The sequence below is a fragment of the Anastrepha obliqua genome, chromosome 1 (genome assembly GCF_027943255.1).
Source record: "Anastrepha obliqua isolate idAnaObli1 chromosome 1, idAnaObli1_1.0, whole genome shotgun sequence".
NCBI lineage: Eukaryota > Metazoa > Arthropoda > Insecta > Diptera > Tephritidae > Anastrepha > Anastrepha obliqua.
In genome coordinates this window covers 86,795,295-86,817,092 of record NC_072892.1, presented here as the reverse complement: position 1 = coordinate 86,817,092, position 21,798 = coordinate 86,795,295, and the positions used below count along the sequence as shown (strand labels likewise).

The following is a 21,798-nucleotide window of genomic DNA, read 5'->3' as shown; positions in this document are numbered from 1 at the left end:
AATATTTGTTTCCCTAAGGATGAGTTTTGTTTAATTTGAAAACATTAAATAAAAGTAGGTACGCCAAACTAAAACATTTTTGCTCTCAATTCGCATTTTATAAAATTGAACTAAAAAAATATGTATGTAGCAGGGCAACAATTAAATATGATTTCATCACCACTGTATATGCATTGCTATCAGTGTAATTGAGAAAGAAGTGAAGAGGTGACTGTCTTATCTGTAGGGAATATCAACGATTGGAAGATATTGCTGTTGCCTTCGCGTTATTATGACTGTTTAATATGCAGCTGATCCCCATGTAGAGAATGGGTTTGGTTCCTTCCTCCAACATCAAAAGATCGATGAAGGTGGTGCACTATGTACACTCTACATTCTAGTAGATACACTCTTTCCGCTTTAAGCAATGTGTTTCTATGCTAGCGGTTTTAACGCTTAGTTATGTGTATCTAAGGTAGTATTACATTCTAATTAAATTTTTTCTTTACTTACCACAACATATCTGGTTGGTACTGAATTTATTTCATACATTTCCAAGCGATCAGTAAAAACTTATTTAAAATGCTGGCTTAATGGTAGTTTGTATTGATTTTTTTCTGTTTTTGTAAACCGGCGCTTGTCTATTACTATCGACTTATTGTAACGAAAATGATTAGTAAGGTTGATGCCTGGGCTGGCGTCCTGTCCCTCTTTGTTTGCCCGAAGGATAACTACCGGCACCTAATAAAAAATAACAAATATAAGACGAACATAAATATGTGTATTTTTTTGTGTCGAGAAATGCCAACCAGCGGCAGCATGAACCCAAAGATTAATACAATTCAACATGCGCTACAAGAAGTAGGGGACTTAGTGAAATCGATCAACTACAGAAAACAATCATCTTAACCAAAAATAGTTTTAAAATATGCATGGATTAATGAATTTTTTGCACCAGTTTCAGTTAACTCAAAGGTCGATTACAAGCGAAATTTATGTATATTTCCACTTTATTAAAGAAAAAAAAAACTTCCATAATTTCGAATTCGTTCAACACCGAAATTGGTGCAAATTGATAACAAAAGGTGCGTGTGTGTGTATAAACAAAATGAAAATTTCTTAAAAATAGTAAATATTTTTATCTATGTATGTTATACAGAAAAGTAAGCCAAATCAAAAGCTAAATTTTCTCGATCAAAATGTTCCGAATTATTCCAAGATGTTTTAGAAAAAGTAATGAAATTTAAAAATCCGATATACATACGTCGAATTTTACCGATTAAACGAACAATCATCTGTATTTTTTAAGAAAAAAATTTTGCACAAAATTTTGTTGAAGAAATGTATATATGTAAATCTAAGGTAGACAGACAAGCATAATTCAAAACAATTCAACTTGAAAATAGTCAAAAACTTGCCTTTTATTTAAATTAATTTTTTTTTTTTTTTGAATACCTTTTGGACCGCCGCGTGGACCACCGGCACCTCGGCCGCCGCCGCCACTACCACCACCGTAGCCGCCATCATAACCACCTCCGTAGCCGTAATCTTTATAATTATATTTCATTGAATATTTGATTTCGGAAAATTGTGGTTTAAACGTGCATTCAGTCAAATAATATGATGGGTGATGGGTTTTATACAAGTTGCAGCGCGTAAGCATTTACATTTACATTATTGCGATTTAAATGTTGTTGGCCGGTTATACGAGTTTGTAATCATTTATTTGTTTCGTTTTGGGTTTTGAGACAAAGAGAACATCACATCAAGTTATTTAAAATTTCATATACGAGTTATTAAAAACATTTTAATTTTAAAATCTACAGTATCGCAAAATTAAGCATTAAATAAAAAATTAACTTTGAATTTTGTAAATAAATCGGGTAAAAAATAATTTGTTTAAATATATTTGTTACAGGTATGCATTATGACTGTTTTATTGCAACGGTGGGCTGCAAAAGGTCATTCAAAAAAGTAATCTACTTAACTTAAGTATATTATATGGTTTACAGCCTAAATACAACACAAAAAAATCGCCACAGCTCGGTGAACGCGCTTCGAGAGTTTTTACCCATGTACCTTCTACTCAAATATGAAGGAGACGTTATCAATAAAAGGGCCCGCGGATGACATATGGCAAAAATAAATTTTTTGTTTTTTGGTAGGAGTGTTATAAGCTTACATGGTAAATTTCAGCGTGATATGTCACATAGTTTGTTTTCTGTGCTACTGTAAACAAGTCAAGCTCGAGTGTGTTCTTCGAATTCTCTTTTATGACTTCAATTGTCTCAAAATGTTTTCCACGGAGCGGCAACTTGAGCTTGGGAAACAGGAAAAAGTCACATAGAGCCATATCAGGCGAATACGGTGCTTGCGGAACGATATTAACATTATTTTTGTTCAAATAATCGCGAACAAGACGTGATGTGTGAGCTGGTGCATTATCGTGATGCAAGAACCATGACTTGTTGTCCCACAATTCCTTCCTTTTAAGACGAATGTTCTCGCGCAAACGCTTTAAAACGTCTAAATAATATTCAGCGTTAACCGATCGGCCTTGCGGAAGGAACTCCGAGTGCACCATACCTTCGTAATCGAAAAAAACAGTCAACATAACCTTAATTTTTGAGCGACTTTGGCGTGGTTTTTTGGGTTGATGTACGGCCCTCTTTGAACGATTTGTACCACTGGAAAACACGTGCACGCGATAGAACAGAGTCCCCATAGGTTGTCTGCAACATTTTTAAGGCGTCTGAAGCCTTCTTTGTTCAACTTGAATTTCCATCGTTAAATTCGAAGAACACACTCGAGCTTGACTTGTTTACAGTAGCACAGAAAACAAACTATGTGACATATCACCCTGAAATTTACCATGTAAGTAGTCCTACCAAAAAACAAAAAATTTATTTTTGCCATATGTCATCCGCGGACCGTTTTATTGATAACGTCTCGTTCATATTTGAGTAGAAGGAAGGTATAATATTATTTGGATCCGGAGAGAAACTCTTGCGACTAAATTTTTTATTATTAATTACCTATTTGGCTGAAAATGCACCAATTGTGTACGCAATCCGCAAGCGAATGACTCGAAAACCCGAAAAAAGTAGCTGCGCTATCCACCATGCGCGCTTAACTATCGATTTATTGTACTGATCGAACGGGCCGGAAGATGTACATATGTAACTCATGCCAGATGTCGTATTAAAAAAATAAATACCACGAAATTATCTACATTATAATAAAAAGATTTCATTCCAACAATATTTCTGTTTTGTATTATCAGTTTATGCTCTCGAGCTCTTAAAACCAGCCAAATACAATACAACTTTTACTGCCTCAATCATATGTTTAGCTTATGTCGCACAACTCACTTTACCGGAACGTGGAAACCAAACTTACCTACCTAAGCCTGACAGTCCCAGTTTTATCCTTTCCTACGCCAACGGTGCGACAAAGAAGAAAAGCGAATGAGGCACGAAGTTTTATGTGTGTCCCTGCGACACAAGATGCAAGATCATCTACCACCCGCATGCATGCAGCAGCTGTCTCGACAATTGCAACTTTGGTTTGAGAGAAAACTCATCACTCTTTAGAAGTAAGAAAAGCGTACTTTTTGTTTTTGTTTTTTTCTTTTATTTGCTCTTCGTTTTGGATTATAATTGTTGCAATTTAATAAAAAGTATGTAGATATACATTAGGTTATTCATATAAGCCTGTAGTTATTACTGCCTGAAAAATGTTGATTTTTAAGCGTTATTATATGTATAGATTGTCTGAAGGCGGAAATAAGAGTATTCGTTTTTTTTCTCTCTCTTTTTGACTTCCAAATAACTTTTATTTAATAATGCTAATACAAATTTTTTGTTTGCTATTTTAGTCAAAGCACTTATTTTGTTGTGTTCATACCTTGACATTTTAAAGGATTTCGATTTGTTACGAAGCAAAGTTTTATATTTTTCAAAGTTTATTCACGGAAAACGGCGCTGAACATAAACGTTGCAACAATTTTAGGTGTTTGCATTGATTTACAATTTTACTTTTATTTGCTTTCAAAATCTTACCCTTTAAATTGTAACGGTTGTGTTAATTTTTTGTTTTTAAAGTGACATCTATCCAACCAATCTTTTTTAAACTTGATTCATTCAACATTTTCACTCCCTCATTTTTTTTTTTCTTTTTTGATGTTTTGTTACGTTTAGAAATGATTTAAAATTTCTGTTGCATCTTCGCATAATTTCGCATGTCTCACAATGCCTTTTCTTTATATTTCGTGTTTTTGTTCTTCATTCTAATGTACCTCATTTTCCACACAGCTTTTCAATACAAAATCTTTATTTTCACTTATTTTGTTTACGAACGAAAGCGTACTTCGGTGGACGCCGATGGCAAAAATTTCCAGAGGAAAAAAACATTAGCAATAAAATATAAGGGGCTTGAAGTCGTTGCCTAAAAATTTTGTCTTCGTCGAATGATAAACATTGCCGAAATACTTTATTTGTTTTGCAGCCTTTCTTTGTTTTTACTTTTTTAGGTTTAACTTTTTGCCATCAACACCGAAACGATTTTCGTATTTAACATATAACTGCTTTGTTTTGTGGTTTTCTGTGTTTTTAATGTCTCACCTCACCAAAAACGCATTTTCATTTACTTTAATAATTCACTTCATCTCTCGCTTTCTTCTTCTTTATCGTCGTCGTCGGCGTTCAAAAAATTATTCTTGTAGGAATGAATGTAAAAACTTCATACAGAACTCATGGGACTTTCAAAAATCGTATAAAATATTTTGAATCGTTATTATTTTGATAGTTTAGTTTTTAAGATAATTATGATTTAAAATTATTATTACTAGTGTAAAATTTTACGAGAAAAACAAAAACGCAAACGCAAATATTTTTTTATATATGTAATTACTTCTTTTCTACAAGTGTTCAAAATTTGTTTGTTTTAAGAATATATGAATAACTATTAAGTTAAAAACTAATTTCATACTCGCACGTTAATGTAATGCAAAAAATTGTAAGATTTCAATTCAAGGGACATTTTCCACTACTAAATTAATACTAATTTAAGTTTAAAAATTATTATTAAAGAAATATGTATGTCTGCCGTTGTAATTGTTTCATTGTTTTTAATTATTACTATGTGAATTAAGAACCCAAAATCAATAAAAAAAAACTGAGTGCTTGATTGAAGTGACTTATTAGGATGAAAAATAAGTAACTCTACATAAAGTTCAATTTCGATTCAGTTCAAGTATTTAGGCAAATTAATTAGACTTAATAGAAAATTAAAACTGGTTTGAATCCAAAAATTATAGCTCCACAGGAAAATACTTCGGGGTAAACTGTATTCTTAAATTTTAAGAGGATAAAGCAGAGATAGAAGAGTACACTTTTATTAAAAAATAAATAAAAGAATTGTGACAGTGGAGCACTTTGTAAAACATAAATTTTGGAAACATCTAGTTCATAAATTCTTATGGAGGAAATAGTCTACAAATTGGAAACAATTTTGAAATTTAAATATGACACTAAATTCAATCTTTACTTGTTGAACTTAAATTACTCAAAACAACATTACATTTAATTTCAATGCCAGTAAAATTTAAAAAATTTAAATTGCTTAAAAAAATATATTACGGCGAGTTTTTTCCAATACACAAATAAATAATCGTTTCTCTTTTGCCAGTAATGTTTTAGTTGTTTTATTTTTTATTGTTTTCGTCCTGTCATTGGTTAAACAGTTTGTCGCCGTTATTAAACGCTCACTGTTCAACGCAAAAGCCGAAAGTATATGTGTGCAATGTTAACAGGATGAGCGAGCAGGAAACTGTATCTAGTTAGTCGAGTCGTTGGTTTTTTGTTGTTTCAGTTATAGTATTCGGTATTTTTGTATCTGGTATTTTTTGGTAGGTTTGTGGTGTGAGGCGAAACATCAGAAAATTCGGTATTACAAAGTTATTTCATATACTAGAGTTTCTTTTCTCTTGATTGCTTCACAAAAATACATTTATATATAAATTATATATAAAGATTTCAATCAACACATTTAGTAAATGCTACAAACAAAATTTAAGGTAATTTGTAAGTTAAGAAAATATCAATCAAATAATAATAAATACAAATAATTAAGAACTTAAAAACCAAAGCAGACACAAAAAGTTGAAGGCAAAAAAGCTATTTTGTTTTTCTTTTGGTTTGCTTCTGCTTTACGGCTAACCGACTGACTAGCAGCAAAAAACAAAAAAGAGAAATTGTCAACTTTTTGCGCAGCTGATTTTTTGCTTTCACAATTTAATTACAATTAGGCAAATATATATATTATTTTTTAATAAAGGTAGAGGGGTATATAAATAACATAAGTCATAAGATATTTTTTATATGTATGTATATACAGTTGCGATCACTGAAATAGTAGTGCCTACTAGCGAAGTGCATAATTCCATTAAAATCGTAAATTATGTGATATCGATATTGATTTTTTTTTAAATTATCATCTCTAGTGTATGCTTTTACTATATGCAAAATATAACCCGTTCAACAGCAACGGTTTAACTTTTAAAAAAGCAATCTCTGCATTGAACAGCATTTAAGGCGAGCAGTGAAATAGTAGCGCAGAGCAAATAGTGTCACAAAACTTTATTTCTTGCAAAAATAATTAATTTTTTCTAACAATAAGTAAGTTTGATCACTTTATTTATTATATGTTTGGCGGGAATAGAAAAAAAAAATTGTTTACAACTTTTAGTGGGACGAGGTGTGCATTGCACTCACGAGAAACGCGAAATTATCAAAGCCCTTATTAAAAATGGGAAAACGTACAAAGAAGTGGAAAAAACTGTTGGTTGCTCGGCCACTATGATACGAAACGCCATTACACATCAAAGTAAACCGGAAAAAAGGGGCGGCAAGCATAAATTATCAACGACTACCACACGTCAAATTATTAAATATTCGAAGACTCATCCCACAATGTCAGCTGTCGAAATTTTACGCGACCTGAAGTTACCATGTAGTGTGCATACAGTAAGGAGACGGCTTCGAGAACATAACCTCTATGCTAGAAGTCCACGTAAGGTTCCGCTTTTAAAAAAAAATCATGTGGTACGTAGATTAGATTTTGCCAAAAAACATCTTGATTGGCCTATTTCAAAGTGGAGGAACATTTTATGGACGGATGAGTCAAAAATTGTTTTGTACGGTGGAAAAGGCTCTCGTCAGTTTGTAAGACGCCCACCAAATATGGAATATCATCCGCGATATACTGCAAAGACATTGAAGCATGGAGGATCCAGTATTATGGTGTGGGGATGTTTTTCATATTATGGTGTGGGGCCAATATATTGGATAAAAACTATTATGGACCAATATGAGTACGTAAAAATAATGGAGGATGTTATGCTCCCATTCGTCGAAGAAGAAATGCCACTCAAATGGGTACTGCAGCAAGATAACGACCCGAAGCATACAAGTAAGTTGGCAAAGTTGTGGTTTCAAGACAATGCAATTGAGGTCATGGAGTGGCCAGCTCAATCTCCTGACCTCAATCCCATAGAAAACCTTTGGACAGATCTTAAAAAAGCTGTGTGGGATGCAAAACCAAAAAATAACAGTGATTTATGGGATGTAGTGCTCCGCGCATGGCAATCAATACCACAGGAGAGATGTCAACATCTTGTAGACTCTATGAGAAACCGATGTGTAGCAGTGATTAAAAATAACGGTCATGCTACCAAATACTAAATATTTATGCTAATCTTAGTAATAATATTAACAATTTAAAACATTTTTAATAAATTTTCTAACTTACTACTATTTTGCTGCTCGCGGTAATTTGCATGAAAACACATCTTACGTGAAATTATTTTTGTTATAGCTTATATATGAACAATTTTTTCCCCCCTACACGTACTTATGAATTTGTCCTTTAGTTTTGCAAAAAAATTAATACAAATATTATTTTAGTTTAGTTGTAATTTCAAGAAATATTAGTCGTAGGTTCGCACTACTATTTCAGTGCTCGCAGCTGTATATGGTATTTGCAAAAGTTTTTTTAACACTGAGAAACATGCAAATGTGTACGTCGTTCTCTCGGTATTTTTACGTTACGAGTATAATAAATACAAGCTAAATTTTGGATAAAATTTATTTTAAAATATATATTAAAAAACGGTTATTAATATTAAAGTACTACACGGCTCCGAAACAAAACAAATTACGTCAAATACAATTTGTGAGTACTTTACGTGGAAAACGTAGATATTTTAATGGAAAAAATACAAGTAAATATTCGCAAAAAAAATAACAAATTGTACATAACGCGAAATGAGAGCTGAGGCAGGCAGACATTTAATGTATGTAGATGAAATTAGTTAAATTTCATTGTTTATTTTTTTCCATAGAATGCATTTAATTCAATCCAGTTAAGCTCTGTGGAAAATAAGTTAAAGTACACCACTGCCCCGACACCATCAACTCGCATGCCTATGTTTTGTTTCGATTTATGGCGCCATGACGCACCGTTTTGCAAATCAAAGGTATTAGATGTTTTGCAATCAAATCAAATAGTGTTTACCGAGCTAACGGTTTGTATAATAATTAGTTGCAGTAACTTAGTATAATTAATTTTTTTTTTGTCAAATATTGAAAAAGAAAAAATGTTTCAACGTTTTTGTTTGGGTTTGGTCGATTTATCATCTTTACATAAGCATTATAAATTCAAATGAATGTTACGTTAAGAGTTGTAGTTACGCTATGCTTAATGTTGTTGCTTTCCTATTCTGGGTTTGCACAAACAAAATTGACTTATAAAATTACATTTACATTAAAATTGACGAAGTGAGTGTATCTTTAAATTTTTTATTCTTTAAGTTTCAAGTAAAAATTTGTTTTTGTTTCTTGTTCCAAAATGTGCTTTCATTAAAACACAATAAATTGTAACAACTTTTAGTTAGGTTTTATCGTCGCCGTTGCGCGTTCAAATAAAATAAAACATGCAGCTATTCGATAATCAAATTAACAAAGAAATTGATTTTGTTTAGCAACAGTTTTTGTTTAATTTTAACAGAATTAGGTAATTTTAAAATTTCTTGTCGGTCTAAAACTATGGCGGTATTTGTATTGAATTGCATTTCATAGGAAACTAAATATTTGTCAAAACCGCAACAGCTCTGGCATATTTGTGTTTGAAAGTTCTGGAAAATTAGTCAACTACTTATTGTTGTCTGAAATCTAACTTGGATGTGAAATATCTAGCATTAAAAACTCTGTAGGTATAGCAAATAAAAGAAATTATACTAATGGTTAGTATCATTTCGAATTGTGTACGCGATTGTTGTTCCGCTTCTGCAGGTTTTATGTTACTAACCTCCACACATGCTACAAACATCGCTGTGAGATCACGAAAATGCATTTTTAATTAAAGAATAATAAACATATTCATTTTACAAAAAATGTAATCACATGCGTGAAGAAAAAGCGCCACGCGACACATACGCAGACATCTATGCGTAGGGAAAGGCAGTTATTGCACAGCAACAAATCCTTGAGAGATTTATCGGATCTTTACGGCTCGAAATGCATTTCACTATAAGTTTTTCATTTATTTATTTCCGTTTATACACGCTGTCCATATAAAAGCATATAGAACAGTGTGCAAATAAATGTATGCATATATATAACAATTATATATAGCATATACATATATATTCAATAAAAATATATTTACTTACATGTATGTGTATAGTTGCATACGAAAATATATGCGTCTCAAAAATATATATTCATCACTATCATCTAGGATATATGTAGTAGGCGGGCATGAGCACAACACTACCGCACATTGAATCTGTTGTCGCGCACCCACCCGCAACTACACGCACCAGATGATAATAATTCGTTAAAATAATAACATATGTATATGTAACTACAATACAAAGAGAAGGCGTTTCGTTTTTTGTTTTTTCTTTGCCTTTACGTCTCTTTATCTTGGTTTGACTTAAAGTCGAAAGAAAAGAGTAAGTTTATAACTATTTATACAATCTTTCACGTCTGTATGTCGTTGGGTAAAAGGTAAGCAGCTGCGAATAGCGCTACAGTATTATTAATCTTAACGCCGGCGGTACAAAATACCATACTATGGTTTGCATTGGCTAAGGCACATATGCATAATAGCGGCGCGCGCTTTACCGAGGGGCTATAAGCAACATCATTCAAGCTTATACATAGTATGTATGAGAACAGAGTTTGAAGCCTGCTCTCAAACACAATTTCAGTTGATATCATCTGAGGTTGCTACAGTCCCTCCCCTATTCTGCTTCTCTGGCATTTTTGGCACGTTTAGGTGACAGCTATCAATATGTTTTCTTATCTCTTCTTAGCTATTAAGGCAAAATAGGTGTTTATTTGCTTGCTGTTGGTATTTCCATTGATTTGTTTGTGTTTCATGTGCTCGTAAATTATGACAGTAATTGCTTTCGGCTGAGCCAACAAACAATACTGCTTAAGGTCGTATACGGTTTCGCTCTGTATACATACTAACTCGTTTCTGTATATTTTTATATACACACACTTGGAGCACTTGATTTATTAAATACACTCTTCGTCAGTTTTATTTCTTCCCTTTACTTATTTAGGTGCAACTAGTCAAAAAAAATTGTGTGCTGATGTTGAATGCACAGTCAACAATTTTCTGTAAACGTTTTTTCTTCTTCGAATTCACTATTTTTTTCTTTTTTCAAATTTATAAGCTAACAGTTTTAATGTAACAATAAAAAAAAAGTTTTTGTATCATAATATCTATCGATTCACAAATATACTTCGTAAAATAAAGGTGAATGTCAAACTCAGTATATATAGTACATATATGTATATATTTGCATATAAACCATATTTATATATGTACTAAATAATTATTAAAATTTCATCTTATTTCAATGGTTTTAAGACCATTACGAATAATTACTACAATTTTACGTTTTTGTTTTTGTTTTTCATCTTCGCAATTGAAAGTAAAATTTTACGTCACTAGTTACAGGGTGTTTGGAAAAGTAATGTGGTGGTAAATCACTTGCTGAATAATAATCTGATATATGCAGACTTGAAAATTAAGAGTTTTCAACGCGTAATATCACATTCATAATTGATAATGCAATATCATACTTTATGTTGCATATATTGACCATTTTATTAATCAAGCAGCGATGAAATAGTTTTCTTATTGTTGGTTTTTCTTACTTATGTTGTTGATAGTTATTGCTATTTTTATGATGATAACCCGTTGGGTTATTATAACTATAATTTGAATTTGATTGTAAATTGCTATGTGTTTGGTATTTACCGTATCCATAGTCATAGCCATTGTAATAGCCACCGCTGTAGTAGTCTCCATAACCAGCATCATAACCGCCGGCGTATCCGCCATATGGTGCATAACCGCCCTGACCAGGCCATTGTGGATAACCTAACAAATAAAATACATTTTTTCATAAATTATATTTTTTAACAAATTTTTAAATACAACTCAATGCAGTGAATACGAGGCAAATTCTTTCAAGCATAACTGTAACTAAGCAGCTTATTTAAGGCTACAACATAAGATTAATAAAACTTGGTGTGAAATAAGATTTTCGAATAGCGGTTATCAATCGGCAAACAATTTCAAACTTCTTATTGGATTATTTTGCCGTTTGAAGACGGCGTGTAATTAGAAAAGATATGCGTGGAATTTCATATGTATCTCTCGGCAGTAGAGCTCAGTCCACACCGTGAAAACACCGCGCAACATGTCAGCAACAATTTTTCACACCAATTTAGTTCCTTTGCGAGTGAAGTGTTTGGGTTCGAATACTCCAAAGATTGTGGCATTTTTAGGCGAAACGTCTTCGCAAAGAGTGTAAATAAATCTCCTTTATATTTTTTTGAATCAATATACATATATGTTGAAATTACTCTGATATGGGTTCCCGGTCATAGGTACGCATCGAGGATTTTTCAGCAATGCCGCAGAGCTTTTGGTAAAACCTGGGGTCTGAAACTTGCTGTGGTCCTATGGGTATAGACAGCACTTATCATACCAATCATCACTTACGCTTCTGTGATCTGGTGGCGACGGAGCATGTATCCACTGTTTTTGGCACCTAAAGACGACCTGATACCCATAGTTTCTTTTGGAAGGCAATTTAATGTCAGAGCAATCCAGAATGCACACAGGGAGGTTTGACGGATATTTTCTTTACGGATGGGTCGAAAAATTAATTAGGGTCTGGAGCCGGATGGTACTTAAACGATAGTAATAAGTATCACTATGATATAGGGGAAATAGCAACTGTTTTCCAAATGGAAGTTTTTGCCATCCGAAAAGTAGCCGAATGGATAATCGAGAGGAGATGGAGCGGAAGACAGATTGGAGTTTTCAGTGAGTCAGGCTGCATTGAACGCCCTGGAAAACGCGAAGCAAACCTCAAAGATTGTTCAAGAATGTAAGAAGTTTAATTCTGTCGTAAGACAAAACAGGCTTGTACTTATATGGGTTCCGAGACACTCCGGTGTTCAAGGAAACGAAATTGCTGATGAATTGGCCGACTGTGGATCAGCGGTTACCCCACAAGGGCCAGAGCCAATAATCGGAATCAGTTCCGCAGGAATTATGAATTGGATCAGCGATTATGTAGGCAATCTACATAAAGAGCGATGGTCCGGTCTAGAACGCTGCAGAACTGCAAAGTGTTTTGCGACAAGTCCGAACAGAAAACTGTCAAACTTTCTAATAATACTTAGAAGGAAAGACGTTCGGTTGATGGTCGGTATCATTACAGGACTTAACCCATGGGGTCAGCATATGACCACCATTGGAATCATTGAGGACCCAGTGTGCCTGTCATGCTTGGAGGAGGCGGATAGCACAGAGCACTTTCTCTGTGAGTGTCTTGCCTTTGCTAGAGCACGGCTACGAGTTTTGGGTTCCAATGTCATGAGTATGAGTAATATTCGTTCTCTAAAACTGGAGGATATTTACAGATTTGCCAAAGAATCTGGAAAATTCTCACAGACCTAACTATCTCTATCTCTGTCTCTATTCTTTCATATCTCTTTCTCTGACACTTTTCTCCTTCCCTCCTTGACTATCTAACCCCTTTCCAGAGCTTTGAATACAATGGGCTTTTTAGCCTGAGTGTTTTAGGAGCCACCAAATCTCCTGGTGCTCCTTGGCTCGACCCTTTCAAATTTCAATTTCATTTTCAATGATTTTATTCTCTGAGCCATTGCATAAGAACATTGCCTTGCAAACTACTAAAAGGTCGTTTTCCCTCGGAAGTTTCTCAGCATGCACCTCCTTTCATTTTTTTCCTTTTTTATCTCGTACCAGGGTAAATTTTATTGCCACTTTAGAAGAAACCTGATAAAAACAGATTTTGAAAGCTCTTAACTACATTATTCATACAAAATACAACGTTTTAGCCTAGCTTCGATGAAAACTTAAAACTACTCAAGACATTAAATGAAAATGTTTACTCTTTCCACAAAAAAACATCTATTCCTAGCCATTATTTTATTGCTTAAGTTTTCTTTAACTTACCTCCACGACCAAATCCACCACGTCCACCACGCATACCACCGCGACCGCCACGCATAGCAATCATTTGGTTATCTGGTTTTGGTGTTGCACGCTTTACATCCACTTCCTTGCCGGAAATTTTCTGTTTAGGTGTCTTTAACAATTCATTAACGACCTGCTCGGAGTCGAACGTGATGAAGCAAAAACCCTTACGTTGCGACTTTTGCTTATCGAATGGCAATTCAACATCTACAATCTAGGTTTTGAAATAGCAAAAGAAGGAAAACCAAAAATATATTCTTTTTTCTTAAGCATGTGAGTAGCCTCCAAAACAGTCATCTGGAACACATAATTTTTTTGTCTACTTACATTGCCAAATTGACTGAAGTATGTTTTGATCTCATCATCGCTGATTTCATTCGTGAGACCGCCAACAAAGATTTTGCCATGACGCGCCTTGGCCTTCTTGGGATCGACTTTCTTATTGTTGATAATGTGTTCACCGGCAGCGTGCACCTTGTCGATGGCTTCAGTATTGGTAAATACAATAAATGCAAATCCACGAGAACGTCCAGTTTGGGGATCTGTCTTAACATTTATGCTGTCAATTTCACCGTATGCTTCGAAATGTTCGCGCAGTTCCCCTATGAAAACAAGATGCATAAATAAGATATAAAATAACTTTAGATGGACAATAATTTGTACTTACTCTCCGACGTCTCCCAGCTGAGACCACCAACAAAAAGTTTTCTGTAACGACGAAAGAGAAATAATTAGTTTGTGTAGCAATTTGAGCTAAACAAATTTAACTAAATATGTGTTGCGATAAAAAAAGTTTACTTTCAAAAAAAAATTTTGAAAATTTAATTTTAATTTTATTTTTATTTTTAATGAAAATGGGTACTTAAATTTACTCTTTTAGATGCATAAACACTTCAAAAATACAACAAACTCACCAAATCTCTGCGAGTGAAGAGCAGAGAGCCATTAAATCTCTTTAGATGTGAATACAAGTTAAATTCTTTATTACAAATAAATGAATGGAGTCGAAAGATGCGATAGTCAATAAGTGAAACAATATTAAAGCTAAAATTCATAAAGCAAAAGTTTAAGATCTTTATGATGTACAATTCATTTAAACTACTTCTCATTTTAGGATCCAAAGAGCACGAAAGCAATTTACAATGTAAAAGACCAAAACTGCAAAGACTGAATATTGTGCCCGGATCTACCCTTTGAAACCAACGACAAACGATAATTGAATACTACTTGTGTCAAGATTATGGTATGTTAAAAATATGGGAAAAAATTTTATAGTTTCACGTATTTGATAGTTCAAGTTAAATTCAATTCTTATTCCAGAAAAATTAATTTCTTTACTCTCGAGACTGGTGTAATATAAAATCAAGTTACGAATATACGAAATTTCGATATAAAACTTCAACCAGATGGTGTAGAAACTCGTTTAAATAAGCACTTCAAAAATATTAATAGTTCATGGTAATCCAATTTTTCAAGTTAAAGTTAATTTTGTGTATCTTGTATAGTTTTCTTCTGGTTTTAATTGATTTTTTATTGATAAATACCATCGACACGTGTCTCGTAAATGGTGACTCAATGCCAAGTTTGATGGTGCGATGTATCCATAGACCAGTATTATGCAGTAACCAGGTGCCACGGATGAATTATACTATGAAGATGGTGTCTGAGTAAATTTCCACATCAAGCGCTCTAGAGTAACTCAATTTCCTGTTACTTAAATAGTCAGTGTCAACGAAATCTTACACAAATTGTCTCTTCAGTGTTGTATATAACCGCAGCGTCTTAATGTGGCGCTCTGCATTTATAGACCGTATGGTATATTCTCTGTGCTCACATTTTGGTTCTTCCACTGTTGATAGACCGCCAGTTGTAGGTGATGTGCCGATATTCCCATAAGCGTAGCTACAATTTGCTTGCTTTAGGATCATCACTCAATACCTGCCGGAGAGGAACAAGATTAGTTCGCTCAAACACAACAGGAAAGCAATGATGTAAATAGGGTATTTTTATCCTATCGCAACAACCTTGCTACATTTTCTTTACGTTTACGTTACATCTACATTACGTGTACAGCATCGATGCCGCTTAAAAATCAGTATAAAGCAGTTAATTTTTTTAGTCCATTAGCGTTATCGTCTTTTTTTGAACATTACGTACTTTATTTTGAGAATAATCCGATGGTTTTTTTATGGTTCACATTTAATTTTACGTTGAAGCTATAGATTTACATTGTGGTTTAAATTACAGTTAATCTTCCGGTATATTTAAAATCTTAAATTTACAAATTAGCTTAAAACAGTTAAACTTTACGATTAATTTCGCCCAAAAACTCGTATCAGTTTTGGCGACTGTTGATTGGATTCTGGCAAATACTATTCCTTAAAATAATGGTTTGAATTCAGAAATTGCAAGAGGTGTACTATGTAATTCGAATAAGTGAAGAAAACAAATTTTTTTGCTAAATTTTAAAAATCAATTTTATTTATCATTTTACACAATCTAACTAAATTTATTTGTTTAGAATATAAAAGGCATTATAAACTAATATTAACAAACCTGGTTTCATAAATTTTGTATTATAAAAAATTCATATTCGGAATATAATACATAAAAATCATTTAAAGCTTATACAATAGTTTGACACAATTAGGAAGTAGAAATCTTACAATATGAAGGACTTTGAACAATACTTTTAATAATTAACACCTAATGAAATTTTGCCAGAAATCCAACCTCTTTAATTCAAGTAGCAGGAAAAATACGTTTATTATTTATAAAATTAAGAACAATTTACAATTGAAGCACATGATAAAATCGATTAATCAATACGAATCCAATTACTTCTCTCTGAGCGCATAATATTGTAGATGATTAAATCAAATGCGTAATAAGTAAATACCTGTCATGGTTCATTCATACAAATGCACCTAAAACAACCCATAAGAACAAACGCTTACATAGTTGTAATTTCTTTATAGAAAATTTGACGAAAGGGAAATTGAGAATATAGTACTGAATTCGACGATGTTAGGGCAAACAAAACCACACCACAGACTTTAACCACTTTAAATAGTATAAACTAATATAAAAGTTCTAATAATGTTCGTTCCCATGACTATCAGGTCTACGTTAACGGAACGACCCGCATTTATTTATGACCACTACAGCAGCATTTCCCAAACATTTATGTGTACCAAATATATATAATATATAATTTTCAACAATGTCAAGGACAGTAATGTCCGAAATTTGTGTCAGTAGTCTCAAAGTTCCAAATTTAAATCATTAAATTTAGTAGAAAAATCAATGACAAAGAGGCAGCAATACAAAAACAAAACTTCCGCGTGTATTTCAGTTATATATAAAGGGTGATTTTTTAGCTATTATCTTTTTAAACAGTTGGTTTAAACAGCTGACCCACGTTTCGTGTTTTGTTTCACTGTCAAACATCTTCAGTTTGGTCGCTTGCAAATCATTGAATTTTATTATAAAAATGCGTGTTCTGTTAAGAAAGTTTAAAGTCGAAAAATTGTGTTCAGCGACGAAGCTCATTTTTGGATCAATGTGTACGTAAATAAGCAGAATTGTCGTTTTTGGACTGAAGATCAGCCAGAAGAATTGCAATAGCTACCAATGTATCCAGAAAAGGTCATAGTTTGGTGCGGTTTTTGGGCTGGAGGTATCATTGAACCGTACTTCTTCAAAGATGCTGCGAATCGTAACGTAACTGTGAATGGTGAGCGCTACCGTGAAATGATATCCAACTTTTTTTACCCAAAATGCAAGAGCTTGACTTGCATGACATGTGGTTTCAGCAAGACGGTGCCACATGCCACACAGCACGCGTAACAGTAGACTTGTTGAGAGGCGCAGCCGCGTTTCCACGACAGTCGGTTCTACGTTACCGAAACGACCTGGATTTATATCCGTCCAACAGAGACGCAGCCGCGGTCAACATTTGCTTGAAATAATCTTCAAACATTAAATTATATAGACTGTACTATCGATTTAAATAAAACTCTCATGCATTTTTCTGAATTTTACGTGTGTTTTTTTTTTTAAACTTTCCTATAGCTCTTATAGCTCACCCTTTATCTACATATAATATATATATAAAAATTCAGCCGTTTTTCGCGTTGTGATGAACTTTACGGAGAATGGCTCAACCGATTTTAACCAAACTTTGCCACATTGAATGGACACATGTGGAGAAGGCTTGTTTTTTGAAATGTTAAGAATCAGATACCAGGGTCTCGAGAAATAGGCCAAAACGTGGACCCGGGTAACCTTCGGATGTGTTTGTACAATATGGGTAGCAAATGGAAGCTGTTGATGATTTCTATAGTATAGAGTATTTTTCATACCGTTCCGTGACTAGGGTCTCGAGATATAGGCTAATATGTGGACCCGGGCAACCCTAGGATGTGTTTGTACAATATGGATATAAAATGGAAGCTGTTGGTGAATGCTTTAGTACAGAGTATTTTTTATGCCGCTCCGTGACTGGGGTCTCGAGATATAGGTCAAAACGTGGACCCGGGTAGCCTTTGGTTGTGTATGTACAATATGGGTATCAAATGAAAGCTGTTGATAAGTGCTTTAATACGGGGTAATTTTCATACCTATTGATGACTAGGGTCTCGAAATATATGCCAAAACGTGGACCCGCCGTGTCTTTGCACCGAATTAAACCAAACTTACACACATTGTTAAGTAAGTATTGAAAATGGGTTTCGTTAAGTTTGGTTGTAATTCGGAACACCGGCAACGAGTACAGCGTTCTTTTGAACCAGCCATAATGTTGTTTACTTTTTTAACGCTTGGGGCGGAACTGAACTGTCAAATTGACAGTGTGAGTTACAATGTGTCAATATTTCTTTCTGATTTGGACGCCATAAGGAGAAGACATACGTGCAAAGTGTAAACATTTTTTATGAATTTTTTTGGAGTGGATTTTGGAACAGTGATTAATTTCTTACGAAATTTGAGAATTTAATGTGAAATCCGAATGTTCAAATGAAATTATGTTTCGTGGATTTATTTTTTCGGTTCATATGCGATAAGCTACGATACACCATGAGTGAAAAAAATTGTAAAAAAAAAATGAAAAAACAAAAGAAATTGTTAAAGGATGCAAAAGAAGAGCACGAAAAATGCGTAACTTTGATGAAAAAATTAATAGTCTTATCATGCAAATTGTCAACAATTTTCAGAAGAAAAGAGATGATTTAAGAAAATCACAACAAGATAAAATAATCCTGACCATGTGGACTTGGGCTTTTAAACACATATGCATCGAAAATATAATCCACAAAATTGAAAAAAAAAACATGTTTTAAAATCTCAGAATACCATAATTACAATCATGTTTATTACAGTACAAATGCCAAGACAATCACGTAATCATATTGGTCGTTCGACAAATAATAATAGGCGCATGAGAAATGCCCGGAATAACGCGACATCAGAAGAATGTCAAGAACAAAATGAAGTAGTCAAACGATTGATGAATAATGTTATCCAAGCAACTATTTTAATTGGCAAATTCAAGAATGAAGACGTTCTAATACCAAGAATTTAAATGATTCCACCTGAATTGCCATTTGAATTCAAGCGTTTGCAACTGCCCATTCGTTTAGCATTTGCAATAACTATCAATAAATCACAAGGGCAAACTTTAGAAATATGCGGGATGAATTTCGAAGAACCAGTATTCACCCATGGTCAACGTTGTCTGTTCACGTGATGGGAAGCCAACAACATTAAACGTGGACCCGGGTAACGGGTCAAAAACAAATAGAAAAACAAAAAATATTGTTTATGCCAAAGCGCTTGAATAAAGCATAAAGAAATAAATAATATGAAAACCATATCTGTTCTAAACCTTATCTATTCTATTTTAGTGTGCCCAGCGAAGCGGACCGGGTTTGCTAGTATATATATAATATCTGCGTACACCCTTTTTGGGTGTTTGGCCGAGCTCCTCCTCCTATTTGTGGTGGACGTCTTGATGTTGTTCCCCAAATGGAGGGACCTACGGTTTAAAGCCGACTCCAAACGGCAGATATTTTTGTGACGAGCTTTTTCTTGGCAGAAATACACTCGGAGGTTTGCCATTGCCTGCCGAGGGGCGACCGCTATTAGAAAATGTTTTTCTTATTTTGGTGTTTCACCGAGATTCGATTCTATGCTCCATCATATCGAAGTTAGAGAGCAATTTGCTGCAGCCCTAATATAATCGTGACTGCACCCTCACCTCAGACTACCATTGATTGGTATCCACCTTCGTCAATGAGTTGGAGTTAGATTCAGAAGATGCCAATCAACACGGCTCATATAGGTACAGCTGTGGACATGAAAATAGCCGTACCCTTAGAAAATTATTTTTATGGATGGGTTTCGCCCTAATAAAATTGGAATGGAGTCCCTCTAGAAAATCTGTGGGAGAACTTAAAAGACCTGCATGCAATACCAATTGCAATAACAATCAACAACTTTGAGAAATTGTTAAAGATTCCTTATTGGTGTTGTGAGCAATTATGGACTTAATGACCCGTCTTTGTGCTGCCGTAATAAAAAAATGCGGGCATTAGTTACAAATTTGTATCTGAAAACTTTGACATTGCAAATTTTCTTCAATTTTTTTATAAACTTTGTCAGAAAGCACTAGTTTTATAACCACTAACACTTAAATGTTAACCCTGAATTTCTATCTTTTGTTATAAAGTTTTGATTTTCGTTATAGAATTGATTCAGATATGTGTTCAGTTAAAAATAATAGAATAACATTTCTAAATAATAATAAAAACATTGTAAACACATCATAGATTAATATATTTTTTTTAATTTAAAATTTTTTGTACTGGTATTTACGTGTTCGCAACTGGACATATGTACATATATCTATGCACAAAAGAAATAACAGCTGAAATCGTATTAGGGCAAAGTTAAGTTATGAGTACCATTGTATTCCTTGCATTTAAATGTACCACAATGTTTTGGCTTAATAATTTTATTTAATACCCATAAATCCAAACAGATAAATTCGATACTCTGATTTCTTGATTTTGGAATAACAGCCTTCGCCTACCTCAATTTGCGTAAATTTTTGAAAAACAAAAATTTTTTAAATTCAATTATGATTCGAATTCAGTCATTATTCCATTTGATAAATTGCGATTTTTTTCGATTTTAGTCGTTATTCCAAAAGTATATGTATGTAAAGTAAAATTTTCAAGTCTTAAATCCATTTAAGCCACCTTAACTTAAGATAGGATTGCAAAACATAATCCTTCCAGTCAATTTTCGTAACAACTCAACACATCCTACACGAGATAATATAACCGGTTTGAGTAGAAAGCGCGTAACTAGACGCGACCTGATTAAATAGGGTTTAAAGAAGAAAAAAGACTTTTACTATTGTGTATGGACCACTGAATGGTACCTGGCAAATTACAGATAAGTATCAAGCTGCTGGATACAGACATAAAACGGAGGCGCATCCCGTACAAAGGAATGTGATTTTTTGTTGTTGTTTCAATTGTTTTACATTTTAATATTCAAACCAATTGCAAATACGTACAAAATAGACATGTAAATGTGGATTTTGTACTACTGCTATCACCTTTCATGCTTCGCCTTGAATAAAACAAAACATTAAACTGCTGGATACGCAAAACAAAACAAAATTGACCCAAACTGTCTGTAGATATAAAATCTAATATAAAATAAAAAGTATAAATATAATTTATTTTGGGTTGTTCGTTTTGCCAGTTGGATGCAAAAGTAACACCAATTATTGTTTGAAATGGCCCAAAACTTTTTTAAGAAGTCTCGAGTAACGTATGTTACAACAGGTTTATCCCCTGACCATATCGTCATATAAGAGATGTCCAAGTGGCACTAGAGTCTTTCCAGTTGACTCTCTAGATATTGAAACAAAAATTTACTGAAGTCATCAAAGAAAAGATTAAAAAAAGATTGTATTGCCGACACAAGCGTATACGCCCGACATCTTTGCACCTGTTTCTAGAGCGTGTAACAATACCAAATCGCTGAGCATAAGCGAAAGTTGTATTAAGATTACAACACTGCCAAGACGAATCCTTCAAAGGCGGTGGCTAATGTATCGACTAGACCACTTTTGCGGTCGATCTACAACTTTTTTTGCTAAACTGTATTGCTACCACATCTAAGCCACCACAAGCTTAAAATCTATATTTC

At 33.6% G+C, this 21,798-nt stretch overlaps 1 protein-coding gene across 2 annotated transcripts in view; it reads right to left on the bottom strand.

The window, feature by feature from the left end:
- LOC129248551 (RNA-binding protein squid) overlaps nucleotides 1-21,798 on the bottom strand; it is a 30,417-nt gene that overhangs the window by 4,559 nt on the left and 4,060 nt on the right. Inside the window, exons 2-7 of one of the 2 annotated variants that reach the window (XM_054888143.1) lie at nucleotides 14,243-14,283; nucleotides 13,903-14,177; nucleotides 13,555-13,789; nucleotides 11,317-11,439; nucleotides 1,435-1,527; nucleotides 493-720 (exon numbers count right to left, since the gene is read on the bottom strand). In XM_054888143.1, coding sequence (XP_054744118.1) covers nucleotides 653-720; nucleotides 1,435-1,527; nucleotides 11,317-11,439; nucleotides 13,555-13,789; nucleotides 13,903-14,177; nucleotides 14,243-14,283 — 835 coding nt within the window. In that variant the 3' untranslated portion in view covers nucleotides 493-652. The remainder of the gene's footprint in view (nucleotides 1-492; nucleotides 721-1,434; nucleotides 1,528-11,316; nucleotides 11,440-13,554; nucleotides 13,790-13,902; nucleotides 14,178-14,242; nucleotides 14,284-21,798) is intronic. The other variant, XM_054888151.1, reaches the window with a different exon arrangement.